This window comes from Onychostruthus taczanowskii, unplaced genomic scaffold, assembly GCF_017590055.1.
Source record: "Onychostruthus taczanowskii isolate IOZ18803 unplaced genomic scaffold, ASM1759005v1 scaffold1, whole genome shotgun sequence".
NCBI classification, from domain to species: domain Eukaryota; kingdom Metazoa; phylum Chordata; class Aves; order Passeriformes; family Passeridae; genus Onychostruthus; species Onychostruthus taczanowskii.
The window spans coordinates 18,570,075-18,586,270 of NW_024496525.1; the positions used below are offsets into that span (position 1 = coordinate 18,570,075).

The 16,196-nt window shown below is 44.6% G+C and overlaps 1 protein-coding gene across 5 annotated transcripts in view; it reads left to right on the forward strand.

Annotated features, from left to right (window-relative positions):
- The window catches only part of IFT43 (intraflagellar transport 43), a 63,545-nt gene that overhangs the window by 15,837 nt on the left and 31,512 nt on the right, over positions 1-16,196 (forward strand). For all 5 annotated transcript variants that reach the window (XM_041397548.1, XM_041397585.1, XM_041397576.1 and 2 more), the window contains exons 4-5: positions 12,088-12,120; positions 12,620-12,666. In XM_041397548.1, coding sequence (XP_041253482.1) covers positions 12,088-12,120; positions 12,620-12,666 — 80 coding nt within the window. The remainder of the gene's footprint in view (positions 1-12,087; positions 12,121-12,619; positions 12,667-16,196) is intronic.

Sequence of the window (16,196 nt, forward strand, 5' to 3'; positions counted from 1 at the left end):
GAGTCAAGAGCATAATAAGCATGTTAAATGCAGGAGCTGGGATGGGGGGATTTGACTGGTTCCGTCCTTTCCGGGAGAGTGACACATGACAGCACCGCACTGACAAGAGTGCAATGAATACATCAGGATTTAGTGATCAGCCTTGACAGTAAAGGTGAAATTTGTCAATGTTTATGTGTGTATAGGGTTATGGTATAATGGAGATGGATGGAGATGGTCAGCAAGAAGAGATGGGAGGAAAAAGTATACAAATTGTAGAATGTGTGTTGAGAAGCCTGATGCTTACATGAAGGACACGTAAGACAAAGGAAGTATCTGGACATGGTATTAGAATAGGTATGAAAACTAAAGAACAGTTCAGACTGGGAGGAGATTACTTGCTTTCAAATAGTTGTGGTTCCAAGCTTAGAAGTTATGTTGATGTTGTATTTCATATTCACAGAACTGAAAGGCTAAGCTGTGGAGTGATGTGAGATTGCTTGTGTAATAATAAAAGTGTATATGTCTTAATATATACTTTGGAGGCACTCTGATTTATGAAAAGTTATGTATTTTCTTGTCTGAAACTGAGAATGGATGAGGACATCCAGAAACCTGTTATACAGTCAGTATTTTCTGGGAGGGGAAGAAAGGTGGTCTGTATTCCGGGGTAGCCTTTCCAAAAAACAGTACTTTTCTGGGAAAATTGTCACTCCATTTGTCTCTGAAAAATAAATAGTCTGGACATCTGGGGACTAGAAAAAAGCAAGGGAATTAAGATCTCAGCCTGAACTGCTCTTGCTCTCCAGTTTAACCCTGATAATGGTTATTTTTATAGGCTGGCTGCAGCTAGAAGTTGCCATTGCAAAGGTGCATCCACCTCAGGGTATTTAAAAAGTGCCACCAAAGATCCTGGATCTTTGTAGGATTGTTGGTTTGGTGAGGGACTGCACTGGGGTTAATACATATGCAGTGCTGCGCCTAATGTGCCATGAAGGACAGTGGACAGGTTCCGAATGTAACACCCCCTGTGCCATGTGCTATTTTACCATGTTTTCCATTGTTTGGCATTAGCTTTATCCTATAGGTTTGCAGCAGTAGCTGTAGGTGGTGCTCCCCCAGCATCTCAACTGCATGGGTTACAAGACATTGTAGGTGTCTGGAGTAAAGGCTTCCATGACACTGGACATGTTCATCTGGAGAAGCAGAACAGGACACAGGATTGCAGACTTTCTGTCTCTGAGAATCTGCACACTGGGATGTGAGACCAACATGTGTCCCTTGCTGAATCATGCATGTGAAATGTCATATCTGACAGTGTTCATTTATAATAAGGGTTTTTATTGATTAAATTTTATGAAGAAATTTGTTCTGACTTTCTCCAGTCATATGAGGTACAAGGGTTTTGTACAACTAATTCCCCTGTCTTTCCTTTCCTGTGTATTCTCCCCAACGTGATCTCTCTTCTTCTCTCCCTTAAAAAAGTCTGAGATGCTGGCCTGTAGGGCTTGCTTTTTGACATATCCCAGGGTAAAGCCTTCATGTGAAAACTCTGAGTCATTGGCTGATGTCATAGCAATGTTGCTGCAGCTTTGTTGTTTCTGTTTTCTCAGGCTCTATCTCCCCACAGCTTTTCAACCAATTTGACTCAGTTTGGAAGCCCATCAAGTTAACTTGCTCCAAGTTCACTAGTGTAGATGTAGTTAGAATAACATGCTTCTGTTGTTATATCTGATTTAGGTTTAAGCCCTTTTTTGACAGTGTAACTGAACCTACACTTGGGAATAGTTCTGTTAGAGGTAATTTGATTTTCAGAATTGACAATGGTAAAATCTGATATTTTTTTTTCTTTCACTTAGAAAGGAAGGATGAACAGAGTGGCTAAAGTTAGATTTTCTGTGTTGTGTAAATATACTGTGGGTCAGATGGAATACTGCAGCCACTCTTGTAGCTATTTATGTTATTCTTTCTCCATTTGAAGTCTTCGCTTTTGGTTCTGTTTCTGACAGATTCAGTCAGTTACGACTGCATAAGTGTTGCTTTTCTTGCATGGATGCTTTTCTGCTATATTTCTAGTTCAGAGTCTTATCAGTATGAAACAATCACTTGAAATTGTTCTTTTTATTTCTATTTGGCACATGTTAGAGTAGAATTTAGTTTGTAAGCTGTTTTTCTACCTTTGTGCTCTCTTTTAGTCCCTTACCTGCCCAGCTCATGTCATGCTTATGTAAACTTTTAAATATTCTCACCATCTTGCTGATTATTTCCATCAGACCGCTGCTCTCCCAGACTGTTGCAAGATAGGAAGAGGAGGAGGACTCTTAAAGTTTTCCAACGTAAATTATTTTTTAAATTAATTAGCACAGATGGTATGTGAAATACAGTATTTTATCATGAGTTCCCATAGCATTTGCAAGTGTCAGATATTGAAATTGCTGAGAACTATCAAAATGATCTATTTTATTCACGTTTTCAAATGCCAAATGTCGAAAGATTACTTTGCACTCCGGTCAAACAGCTGTCTTGCTAGGAGTCCCATTTTGTAAATCTGGGTAATGATGAGGACCGCTGTAAGTGTCTGAGCAAACCCCCAGGTCCTTTGCAAACAGCAACTAAATGGTTCAAAGTAGTGACAGAAAATTAATTTCTCCATACTGCCAGGGCCATCTGTACCTGAATCTGCTGTATCTAGTTAACCTGTACTCAGAAGAATCATTCTCTATGAGAAGAGGCGGTCTCATTGCTGTCCCAGCAACATTCCAGTCCCAGTATCAGCAGAAAGGGGACCAGCCGAGAACCTGGGCAGCCACTTGGGGCCTAGTAACCTGCTGAGATAAATAACAGTAATTACAGCTGGGTTTTCCTACAGAAGCAGCTCTCTAACCACTGGATGGAGCCCAAGTGCCATTCTGAAAGCTGTGCTGATGTCCCTAATGACATCAGTGCTGACACTTGTGACAAGCAAAGCAAGCTCTAATGTCAGGTTATCTCACGCATCAAAAGAAAGAAACACAAAGTGCCTGCCAGTGGGGGAAGGAAAAGGAAACTCAGTTTTGCATACTGGTGAGGATTTGATAAAGGAGGGATACTTCCATGATTCATTTAATTCCAACTTCTTTTGATCTTGTCTCTCTGACTTTCCTCATAGAATTTCTTCTATTTTCCTCTCTAGCAGTATCCTAATTTCTTTCCTTCTTGGGTCTCTTTCAATTTACTTGGGTGCTTGATCCCTTTGGTCTTGCAATGAGCCCCCTAAAATTCCTACAGCTCTGCAGGCATCAGCTGGGCTTGTTAAGGAATACAGCTTGTTTCGGGTAGCCCTGCAAGCAAACACAAGTGCTGCTTTCAGTAGGAAGTCCCTTCCAGTGCCTGCACATGTACCTCATTTCTTCTACATGGATGATGGCAGTTTAGCAACAGGTTCTTCAGCTACAACTGGTATTTCCCCTTTCTGACAGATAGGCCACAGAGTTGGAATAATCAAGGCTTGTTCAGGCAAATGACCATGCTGAAGTATTTTGGAACAGAAGTGGCACAGTGTCCGGCAATGGATTTGTCAAGAAGGTGCATATTAAGTGCCTGTAGGAAGGAAGAGGATGCAGTTGGGGTGACCTTTAGAGGAGGGTAACCCAGCCCCTCTAATGGTGTAGATATCATTTAAGGCTCTGAACAGTGGGCAGTGGTGAAATTGCACCCTGGAGCTGGAGGAAAGTTATTTAAGAGATTAAGGGGTTTTATGATTCAAGGTCTCTAGAGATAAGTAAAGTTAAAAACCTCCTGTTTCAAGAATATGGGCTTAAACTATCCTGTATTCTCTCTATAAGAAATGACCCCTGAGAGTGCCTGGTTTTAGAACCTCTAGCAATCCCTGTCTTGCAGATGGGAGTAGTGAAGTGCTCATGAGTTTCTTGGTCTGGGACAGAGGGGGAAAGCTTGTGTCATTGCTTCTGTTCTCTACTTCCAATCCAGCAGCATTGTGGTGAGTCTCAGTCTGGACTTCTCTGTGACACTGCCACATTAGGAGCAGAGCCAGACTCCTGGCTGCATGGGGGATGTCAGCCTTGCTCTGCAGCTTGCAGCCATCTGTGGGTGTCCTCAGTGAAGTGAAAAGTATAGGCAGAGAGGATCAAGGCTGCCAGGTGAGGGGGCACAACTTAGAAGGAGACGAAAGAAAAGGAAGTCTGATTAAGTTTTGTCTTGAAGTGTCTGTTTTTGGGTTTGTCCCTGCATTGATCTGCAAGGGAATGAGGCAAGTAATGGCCCCTTGGGGACCTTCAGGACTTTCCTCTCAATGTCAGCCGTCATTTTCAATCACCCTCTCCCTCCCAGCCATTAATTTTGGCCCAGGATCATGGGGACTTGTCCATCTATCACTCCTAATTGACACTAAATGATCTGTCAGTTTATTGATGAACGGCAGGAGTGGAATTGTCACAATATATTTTACTTTCTAACAACTCCTCCTGACAATTTTACCTTGTCCATCTCACTCTCCTCACATAAATCTCCATTGGCCTCTCATTCCTTCTCTGGGGCTGATCTGGTGCCAGCCACCTCCATGCCATCGGCACGCATCAAGGACATCAAGATGGCGGTGAGCTGCAATGTGCAGGCCCAGGGGTGGGTTTTTTCCTCTCTCTCCCTGCCCCCTCCTCTTTTTTTTTCTTCTTTTTTTTTTTTTTTTTTTAAATAGGCTGGATGTTCCAGGAATGCTAACAAGCTCCTGTCCTCTTGTCCCTTCATGTCATTGCTGGGGTGAGCTCTCCTTGGTGTTTCTGTTTAGACTCAGTAAAGATAACTGGCAGAAAAAGGAAAGTCCCTAAAAGACAGAAGAGTCACCTGAGAATATCTCAGTACCCTGGCTGTCAACTGGGATTTTTATTCCTTTTAAACTTGCTTAGTGTGACTTGCAAGAATTTCCTGCAAGGGGAAAGTGTTAGACTTATGTCCATTTATGTCTTTGCAGTGCTCAGAGGAGCATGGAAAAAGAGTTTTTCTTCTTCTTTTTCCTTCCCCTCCCCCGTTTTTTCTTTTCAAGATTTTTTTTTACCATTTTTTATTTTTCTTTTTTTTCTCTCTCTCTTATTTTTAACCTAGATTTCAGTTTAATTTTTCCCAGTTAGTGATTTCTTTTTTCTGGAAAGGTACTGGGCAATGGAAGGTCTAGTAGGATTGCAGCCTCTCGCTCCCCTAGAAATGAAACTTCTGGATGTTCCTGAACAAAAACAGAACAGAAGTGTGGCATTTTTGGTAATGGTCCATGTAAGCTGCTGAAGTGGCAGAGTATTCTCAGGGTGAAGTCTCTTTGACTTTTTTTTTTTTTTTTTTTTTTATGATTGAGGACAAAGCATCTTCCTTTCTTATTTGTCTGCATCTCCAAGAAATTTCCCAGCAAATTTAGGGGATGCTATTATTGCTGTTCCAAATATTTCTATTTTAAAATAGCAAAACCTTCTTGAAGAACACATGCAACTTCCAACCCTTTTGTATCTGTTATAGCCAAGGCTAAAACCTTGTCTGGCTATTGTAGGTCACCTATATGTTGGCTGTAAAGTCTAGCTTTATGCAGTTTACCTATTGAAAGGGACCTGAGATGACTTGGCCCTATTTTCCCCTCCCCCAGCCCCCTTCCCCATAAAACCCCTCTACTGTTCTCAAATTCTTAATCCAAGTTCTTAAAATATCTTTGTCCAGAAGCTGTTGTTCTCAGATGACAGAACAAGATACCATTCAGTAATAAACACCTAATTCTTTCTACTGTTTTTCATATAAATGTTTTCAGTGAGGCCAGTCATAAGGGAAAGGTCTTTGAACCTCATGATCATGGGTTTGTTCTCTATTGTGAGATTTGGAAAAAACCCAAACAACCTTAAATACATTTTCTGTCTACTTTAGCAGTCAGTTCTTTCCTATAACCATGAGGATCCAGAAGTGTGCTTTTTTCCTGTAAAAGGAAGCTGAAATGCTCCTGTAACCTCGAGAGTAATTTTTTGTGAGAGCTGGGCTTTGTGCTTACTGGAGGCCAAGAACATGATCACTTGGATAGGAGCCCCTGTTCTCAGGGACCAAAGATATGTGGTGGATACCTCTAGAAACTGCAGCGCTGCTTTCTGTTTTCCCACACAGCAGGAATTTGTATTGAGTGTTGCTGTTTTTTCTGTTGCTCAGTGGGAGCTCTGAACAGCTCTGCTCGTCAGTTCTCTACCAGTGAGCGAGAGGGGGAACCCTGGGAACGTCTGGTTCAGGGATGATGCAGTGAGTGGGCTGAGGTTCAGTGATCCTCAGGAGCACTCTGGCAGCTTGTTCTTTCGTGCCAGTTCCTAAAGTCCTGCTTGCCAGAGCTTTCCTCCTTCGTTGTTTCTGTTGAATAAGCCCGCATATTAGGACACGAGGACAAACAAAAGCACTTCAGCTGGAGATTAAGGGCCTCTCAAGTCCATTTCAGCTGGAGCTGACTAGCAGCAGTGTGAGATCCCATCTCACAGAGCATTCCTGCTCATCGCTGCAGCCATGCTCTTCCAGAGCCATGCTCTGGGGCAGTGTGTTCAGCGTGCTTCTGACCAGCACAGGCAGCTTGTGAGGGGCCAGAACGTGGATGGTAGGGCCATTACAGTTTTAAAACGTGTGTGTCTGCCCAAAACCCCGTTATAGTGATACAGATAGCCATGCATTCCAGGGCTAAGAAGTGAAGGGCTGTAAGGTCACATCCTATGATGAAAATAAAGGCTCATAAGCATGCTGAAATCAATGGCAAAACTTGCCTCGATTGTAGGAGATGTGAAGATTAAAGTCAATAATTTTGTAAAGGAAAAGCTGGCTTTTCCAGGCTGCCACAAGCCACTAAGAGAGGGTGGATCAGAGCCCTAGAGAAGGTGGAATGGAATAGCTGAGAAGGCACCTTGTGGTGCTTTCTAGCACGGTAGCCGTCCTAATTTACTTGGTGAATATGTCTTTTCCTGTGCCACAGCAAACAAGCATTGACTGAGACCCACCCTTGGAGAGCCCCGAGAACTATCACTTAGCACTTGTGTGTCATATTGGATGTGTAACTCAGTTGTGCCTTAGGCTATTGAACAAGCTGCAACTCCTAGCTCACCACCCACTCACTGTGGTGATGGGCATTTAAGGAACATTTCAGCAAGAAAGTACAACGTCTTTTTTAATATTTTCCCCCTCCTCCCTCAGGCCTAGACCTGAAGTACAGTCTTTGCCCGAGAGGCAAAAGGCTTCGTGCCTCCCTGTGGGCTGAGCCAAGACTTCGGTGTTGAGGTGGGTCATGGTTTTGGATGGAAGCACTAAGGCACAACACTAAGGCCGGCTGCTGATTTGCTTACAGGGCACCCAGCCTGTCTCTGCCCGCCCTTTGATCGCCCTACTGTCTCCAAACAAAATGCATCTCTGAACATCACGACCTTTTCCTTTTTCCCCTGTTTCATTCTTTTAGCAAGAGGGATGCTTGGAGCGGCTTTCTGGTTCCACGTGATTCGTAGCAGTGGTTGAGGCATGCCAGGAAAAAGGCCAACACACACACGGGCAGACGAGTTTCTCCCGCGCTGCCCTGTAAGATGAGAACCGCCCTCGGTCCGACGGGCGGCGGGGCCCGGGCCAGCCCGCGCTGGGGTGCAGGGGGCCCGGCTGCAGCGCCGCGCTTGCCCGGCAGGGGGCGGCCGCGGCCCGGCGATGCGGTGGCCCTGGCCCTGGCCCTGGCCCTGGCCCTGGTCGTGGCCGTGGCCGTGGCCGTGGCCGTGGCTGTGGCCGTGGCCGTGGCCGTGGCTGTGGCGGCGGCGCGGCCCGGAGCGGCCCCGGGCCCGGTCGGAGCGGAGCGGGGCGGGCGCAGATGCCAGCCCGCCCGGGCGGAGCGAGCGGGCTGCCCGCGCTCCCAGCCCTTTCTCCTCCTCCGCCGCGCCATGCGGGGCGCTCCCGTCCCGCCGCCTCCGTATGCGTTTTAGCAAGCTGCGGTAATTCCTTCCCTTTTCCTTAGCTGTGCTGCCCGCCCTCACAGCTCCCCGGGCCGCACGAGAGAACCTCCGGTCCCGCACAGAGAACTCCTTGGAGCCTGGCTGTGGCGCGGTGCAGGATGCAAGTGTGTCTGGAGCTCTCAGGAGCTGTGGACATTAAAAGATTTCAAGGACGTTTTTCTCCATTCATCCCAGTTATGTCCTCTGCTAAAATAGGTTAACGGTGTCTAATTAACCACTGCACATTGTCATGCTGCATAAAGATAGCATCCTGGCTGTTCTCTGAGCCCTGCCACTTTATCTCCATTTAGATCTCCGTGGTAGCCCATTAAATGAGAAAGAAACAGTTTAACAGAGATGATGTCTACACTGGAACTGCCTTTCACCCTTCAGCACAGAAGTTGCAGGCAGCTCAGCTGTACATCAGGGTGCTGTGTCTCGGGTTTAACCCGTTCTCATTGATGTGGACGAAGGATTCCTCTTGGGCAGAACTGAGCAAAGACAACACTGAAGAGAGAGATCAGATCTATATCCTTTGCTGCAGGGCAGAGGTAGTAGACAAATAGGTATTCTGTACTGGGAGTGACATACCATGGGGTTACACAAGGACCGTCAGGGTCTTTCACCCAGTTTTCACAGCTGTTCAATACCCTGAAAAAGAGAGGGGATAAGCAGCTGTCCAAAGCTAGAGGGAATATTCTGGGATAATGATTATGTTTAGGAGTGCTGACGGCCTCTCAGGGAAAGGGAGTTTAAAGGGAACTGTCCAGCAGATGGAGTGAGTCCATGTTTTTTGCCCCTCCAGGTGCAATGGACTTGGGAACATAAGTGAAAAAAAACAGATGTATCCCTGTCTCACAACAATGAGGACTGGCTGGTGTATAATACAGCAGATTGAATGTATTTCTGAGCACTGCTCCTGGGATGGTATTGCTTTGTTTATCTTTACTTGAGTGACTGTATCTGTAGTTCACATTCAGTTGCTTATTTTGTAGGTCCTTGTTGCTGCCCTCCCTGGGCTGTGCCTGCTGCTGCAGCAGACAAAGCAGGGAGTGTTGCTGAGAACATGAGAAAAGAGTAGGAATGCTGTGTATGCTGGCTTGTCAGGTTCATTGCATGTCTGCTTTCACTCACCACTAGAAAGCTCACGAGATGAATGAAGAGGGTGCTGTTTACTTAGAACTGATACTCCTGAAGGAGGAAATGTTGGTCTCAATGTGTGGCAATTGGCGTTGGTAAGATGAGACTATTCTTAGGAAAAGGTACTCCTCAATCCTTAAAGCAATGTGATAACATCATGAAGAAATCCTGTGATGCTGCCCATGATACTTGGAGAGCAGAGACAAGCAGTTGATTGGTTCTGTAGGAATGCTGTCTCTGGATAGCCCTCAGCTAAGTTTATGGAATGGACAGAATTGAAGGTAGGACACCTTTTGAAGATTTTGAAGATATTAATGATTTCTCTTGCTGCCTTAGAGGTTTTTAACCTTAGCTTGTCTTTCCTCTCAGAGCCACTTTGTTACATAGATTTTGGTACTGCAGTTTTGCCAGAAAAGCAAAAGACTAGTTAAACCAAAAATGTTTTTGTGATTTTTTCCCCCAATTTGAAACAAGAACTCAAAAAGTAATTTGGCACCAAACAAAATGAAAGGAAGGCTTATAAAAAAAAAATTAGAGGAAATAGCAGGTTGATGATATTGTCTTTGCTCGATCATTAGGGCCACAGAGAGTGTAAAACATACAATTCCTTCCTGTGCTACAGAAGCTTCATACTATATTTTTGGGATAGTTTTCTACATGTGAGCTCATAAGCTGACTTGAAATGCTAGTTTCATCAAATAATGCCGTACCAAATCACATATTAACAAACATATCCAGTACAGGTGACTGGAAGCAGATGTCTCTCCTAAACAGAAGAGCAGTCACTTCTAGCTCCTGCTCCAGTGCTGTTAGTACTGTTAGTATATAAATGCTCTGTATAAGCTGCTGTAGCATCAGCATGAGAGACTTGCCTCACCCAGTACCACCACTGGCACCTGTGGCACAGGGTTCTCCTGGGGGCACTCACCATGGGGCTGTAACTTGCCCTGGGAAGAGGAAGGAATGGTCTTCTTTGATGAGGGAGTTCTAACACCTGGGCTCTGGTATTAAAGGGGCCAGGGGGCTATTCCCCCCATCCCTAATGATGAATTTGTTCCCCAGATTACTGTTTTTTCGAATATATAGTGCAGCTGTTTCATAATGAGGTATCTGCTTATTGTCCTGAATAAGTCCTTTCCTAACAACACAGAAAAGTTGAGAAAGCCTAAGTCTCACAACATAAGCAAAGCAGTTTCTTTGCCTCTAAGACTAACATGACTGCCTTCCCTGTGGGCCACCTGGATATCAGTCATGACAGGGAGCTTAGGAAGAAGAAACAGAAATTGCTTACAGGGATAGTAGTAGTGACCTTTTCTCCTGGGAAGTATGAGCATGTGGAGTGTTTCATTAGGAGCAAAGATGTAAAGAATGTGAGTACTGAGGAAGAGAGTGTTACTTGGGGTTGGACAATCATCAAGAGTAATGGGATCATGCCAAGAAGATGTTAAATTGAACCCCCAGGAAATCTGTGCATGGCTGTGCAATGCCATCATTTGGGATGTTTCAGCTTGGAAAGGGCAAGGCTATGTGGGAACTGGTTCTGTGAAGGCATAAAGGAGGAATAAAATAGGAGAAATCTTGCATCATCTTTCTACCTCTGTCTTCTCAGAGACTAAACGCCACTGGGTGCTGGTGGAGGGCTCTCTGAAGCCATCTATTTCTTTCTCCACAGCATCAGGATGTTCACAAAAAGTGCTTTGTACTACCACTGGGGAGAAGGATGGAGCTGGACAGTTCATCCTCACTGGAAGAGCTCTTTCCCCAGTTATGTTCCATTTTTCCCTTTGAACAGAGGGTGCAGGCATAGCTGAAAGCACAGGTGCAGATGTCACCACACAGCTGCAGTTCTGATTATAGCAGTCAATGTTCCTGGGCTCACATCACTGATTCAGTGTCATCTTTAGCTTCTCACAGACTCCAAGCTCCAGAGAGAGCAGTAGAGACAAAGGGCTTTCTTCTCCTGTACCTCTTCTCTGTATAGCTAGACATTCTCTCTGCCCTACTCCTTAGAGTAGATTATTCACAGGAGAGCTAGATGAAGACTGTGACTTGCTAGAACAGAAAGCAGATGAGGAGAGGCCTGTGCCATGTCACGACGTGCTTTGAAAAGAGCAATGCAAGGCAGTGAAGCAACTTTTCTTACATCTTGGTGCATCCTGGGACAGTGCATGTGATAGGGGAGAGCCCCATGTATTCTTTGTCATGACACCCTGACTTCAGAGGACGGGAGAATATTTATTCCCAACACATAGATGTGAAACTTCACTCTGCAGAATGGCCAAAGCAATCAGCGAGTGATGGAGTATCTGCTAAAAAGAAACCTGGCATTTAATTAACTTTTTAAAGTGCTGGTTCAGCAATCTCCATGTTTTACATTTTGAATATTGAACAAGCGTCCCTAATCGGGACTGAATTACTTCTGGGCTTGCTGGGGTGGAGAGCAAGGGAGCTGCCATTTGCCAGTGCCTCCCTGCCATGTTATTATTATGAACTCCTGTTAACTCAGCCTGATCAACCCTGATTTTTTTGTCATGACTGCATGACCTGAGCTTGGCCAGCTCAGGTGGGACTCCTAACCTGAAAAGCAATGAGAAAGTCTTTATGCACAACCATGGGGAGGAAGAAACTGTTGATCTCTCAGGAGTAGGTAGACAAAGTAACACCTTCTTCACTCCTTAATGTGCCAACCTCTCTACTCAGGTATGGCCAACTTTACCTGCAGCTGATGGCAAAGGGGATAAAAAAGTATCTGAGAAACTAAAGAACCAGGGGATATTGCCATATCTAGGCATGGCTATCTTTTGGGACCCAAGTGGTTTTGTTTCAGTCTGTCACGCTCAGGGACTTTTTGATACGCTGGCTTAATAGTCACTCAGAACTCTTTAAGGTGTGATGTGTTACATCAGACTTCATGCAGGAACTGTTTTGCACAATAACAATCATATGGGGAAAGGTGAAGTTTTTCATTTTCTCTGTCCTTTTCTAAACATAAGCCATCCTTGTGTTGCAGGTCAGGAAGAAAGCATGCAGAAGAAGTAGAAGAGTAAGTTCCCATTGTTGCTGAGACTTCTTCCACAACTTTTACATCTGATCTGATCATCTGACCACTACACCAAGATCTGAAAGTTGGGAAGGATGCAGAGCCTGTCAGGAATTCATATCATGTGTCCTGGGATGGGGCAGGGCTGGTCATTCTGTAGTTCCCTGGATATAGAGTAGATGATGGCTCTGTCACTTCCATAAAATAGAAAGAAGGAAAATGAGAAAGCCACTGCTTTCCTCCCAGACTCACCCCAGGCCCTACTGTCTTCAGCCTAGGGGTTTGTCTTAGGTACATCTTGCTTAAGCTGAGATTTCTGCTGAGCCCAGCATTGAAGGGTATGGATGTTCAGTCTTCCATATGGGTTAAGCATACTTGGAAACTCTCTCCTTGACAGCATACTTGGAAACTCTTCTCCTTTGAAGGTTGTGGGGAGGAAGGGGGCACAAGAAGATGCTTTTCTGGGCTTGTAATTGAAATTCTTTCTTGTGCTTTGCTGCAGCCATCGTCTCAGACAGCAGAGTCTGGAGGCATCAGATGATGGAGGAGGTAAGGTACTTGACCGCAAGAAGTGCCTTCATGCGTGTCTAGGGGCTCTCCAGTAAAGTGAGCCCAGGCATCTTGTAAGAAATTGCAAGGAAATTAACCACTCTGGGGGTAAGCAAATGTAGGAGCTGCTTAGATTTCCCCAGATGAATGAAGGAGAAAGGGTAAAGGAGATGGAGAGGAAGAATGAGGAAATGAACTTGTAGTCTAACTCTGGCTCTTCATGAACACAGAATTATAGAGGACCCTTGGAAAGCAGGAAAGTGGCAAGGATGCACTTTTCTCTGTAATTACCTCCATGGAGAATAGTGGACTGGGCAAAATGAGAGCTAAAAGCACAATAAAAGATAAAGAATGGTGAAAGAAGTCTCTGCTCTCCTCTGGTTTAGGTGGTAGTAGGCTCTGCTATTGTTGCAATAGCCTTGTTGCCTGGGGTTTCTGTTGTGATGGAATTCTTAATTTAAAAAATCTGCTTGCCCTAATCCAAGATCATAGATCACAAACTAAACATAAACACTGGTGGGTAATCCCATCTCATCCCTTTACAGGCTGCTATGAAATCTACTGGACTCCTGACTTAGCACTAGTTTTCTTTATAGTGTATATTACTTGCTCTTCTAGGACTGGATGAGTCAAGAGAAATCTCAGGAAAAATCCACTATGAATTTCAAGACAAGCACTAGACAGCTGTGGGAAGCACAGAAATTCATTAAAGCCTCTAGGAGGTACCTCAGTTTTCAAGGACTAAGAATTTCCTACAGTGTATAAAAAGTTACATCTGTAAAATATCACCAAGCGTCAGAAGAATTATCTAGAGTCACAAAGGATCAGACATCAGTATGGTTAATGAGATTAAATGAAGACTTATTTGGGTCTTCCAGACAGATTAAGCATTGCAACATATGACTGCCAGAAGTGGCACCTTTATAGCATTGGCATCCTCAGAACAGACTAAATTTTCCCCCTGGGAAGTTCCTTGGGCTTCTTAAATTTCAGCGTATGTCACTGAGGCTGGTAGTCTGTTCTGAACAGCTCTGTTTGCATACATGCTGTCCTTTTTGTTGAACCTTGGTCATGTACTTGCAGTATGACTATCTTTGCTAGCCAGGCATAAAAATGCTTGTCACACGTTTGTTTGTAGCATGTGACTTTCAGCACTCCAAGACCTTGGGTAATAAATATAGAATAGAATTAATGCAGCGTGTGGTATGAAGACCTGTTGAATCCTAACAGACTTAACCTATTTATTTGTGTCTAACCTGTGGTTAGCAGCTGAATTTGGATTGTTTGCAAGCTGGCATTTGGCCTTGGATTAAATGTATGCATTAGAAGAAAGATATAGTGTAGTTCCTACCCAGGCAGCTTCTGGTACGAATACGCTGGGTTGTGGATCTAATTTATATATAGAAAAATTTCTAAAATGGATGGTGCATTGCATAGTTGTGTTCCTATTCTGACAAGGAGATTAGGCAAACTGTTCTGTGAGAGGAATTTTCCATGTGGGCTCAGCGATTGGAGTGAAGAAGAGTGACATATAAACAAACTCCAGAATAAAATCACTTTTTTGAATAAGCAGAGAGACACAAATAACTGCCTAGTGTAGAAGGCAGGGAGTAGCATGCTGTGGCTGTGGCTGTGCAGTAAATTGAGCTGTATCAGCCTCCCCTTTGCACAGAACTGCACTTGAGTTTGTGTCCTTAACTGGAACAGTAAAGCTCAGATTCAAAACAAACAAAAATCAAGACCTTGGTGTATGGATCCCCAAGGATGGGTCATGGTTATTTTGTGCTGCATAATGTCTTAGCTTGTACACCTTAATATGAACAGGCGCGGTTGCGTAATGATTGCTGCTGTCAACCAATACATTTGGATCGCCTTCCTTTAACCTATTAAAAAGCTGAGCTGTACCATTCCATTAACATTGTTTGTCCCCCATCCAACCTTTTCATTAGAAAATGAAGGACAAAACTATGTGCCCTTAAAAAGGTGTTCTTGAGAATTTGAAATGTGCTCAGTTGTGATCGTTTGTACATCACTAACAACCAGAGGCGCCGAGTTTGGAGTCCATTTGAGAACGTGTTAAAAAAGTATAGGGGCTGTAGAGAACGCAGTTTGGCAGGTGGAAGGTGGAGGGAAGTTTGTACAGCCAAGTGGAGACTTCTGGGCTTGACAGACCTTGTAGTTTCAGAAATAAAAGTAGAATTCTTTCACTGCTTCTGGCCTGTGTATGAAACAGTATCTGATTCCTTTACTCTGTGGGAGTTTGGGGGAGAAGGATGGACACTTCTCAGGCTGTGTGGAATGAGTGAAACTGTATGGGAGGTGGTAAGTGGGTGGACCAGACAGGGACATGCATGGAATGATCTGCAGTTTCAGCCATTCGTTATGGTTGCATCGGGAAATCCAGAAGGTGGAAGACAGTATTGAAAAAGTGCAGTGTCTCTCCAAAAGTAGCTCTGGATTATCTAGTTGATGGCTAGGTTGATTTCCTACAGCAGCCACTGCGACCTTAGTGCCGACCCTCCTGAGCACGTGCTGGTACTCGTGAGAACTCGGGCACAGCAATGGATAATGCCTCTGTTCGTGGGTGTGTGCCCACTGGACCTTGTCATGGGGGAACAGGTCCTCTCCAGGTCCTCTGCATGGTGACAAACCTGCTTTAGCAGGATTTAATGCATCACACTTGAGGAATAATAAACCTTCACAAGCAACACAAAAGTGTTTAATTCCTAAAGGACAGGCCTAGTTAAGTCACTTTCGGCCAGGGGCAATTGGGGGCTTAATGCTTTGTATGTAGCAATCTGTGCAATCTGAGAGAGAGGAGTTTGAGGGTAATTGCTCAATTTTCTGTCCATGTCAACAGGGAAAATGAGCAGCAGTGACTGAGCTGTGTATAGCAGGGAAACTGCTTGAGATGGGAGATGTGAGACCCTCTGTGGAATTTAAAAGGTGCTGTCTGCAGCACACTGCTTCCTTTTCTGGTGCAGCTAAGATCTTCTGCCACGTGCAGACTATCCTTTGTCATGAGGTGGGAGGGAAGATGGGACAACCAAGCTGAAGTTGAAGGGCTTTATCCTCCCTTTGCTCCTTTCTCCAGCAGGGCATAGAGGGCTTCACTCTGCTCCTGTGTCTCTTTCTGGCACAGAGCTAGATATGGCTGTTTCCTGTCAGGGCAAGAAATGCTAACATTCCTCCCCCACCTCAGCAATCTGATTTGTCCTTTGGCTAGAGGTTTCTTTGTTGTTCCTTTCTTGTCCACCAGTTCTGCACTGCTGTGTTGTGTTCCCCTTGATGTCTTTCTCCTTAGTACTTTGCCCTTGGATTTTTCTCCTCAGCACTTTATGGGAACTTACTAGCTAAGGTTGTTTTCCCTCTCCCAGGTGTTCCCACATCTGATGCCCCACCATCAGAAGTCCCTTTCTGCTTTCTCTCTTACTCTTGGGATGTATAGCTCCTAGAAAAGGGCTTTTCTTGGAAGACTGGGATATGATGTGTATTTTCCGTCTGCAGGAACAACAGCTTGTTATTTTAAA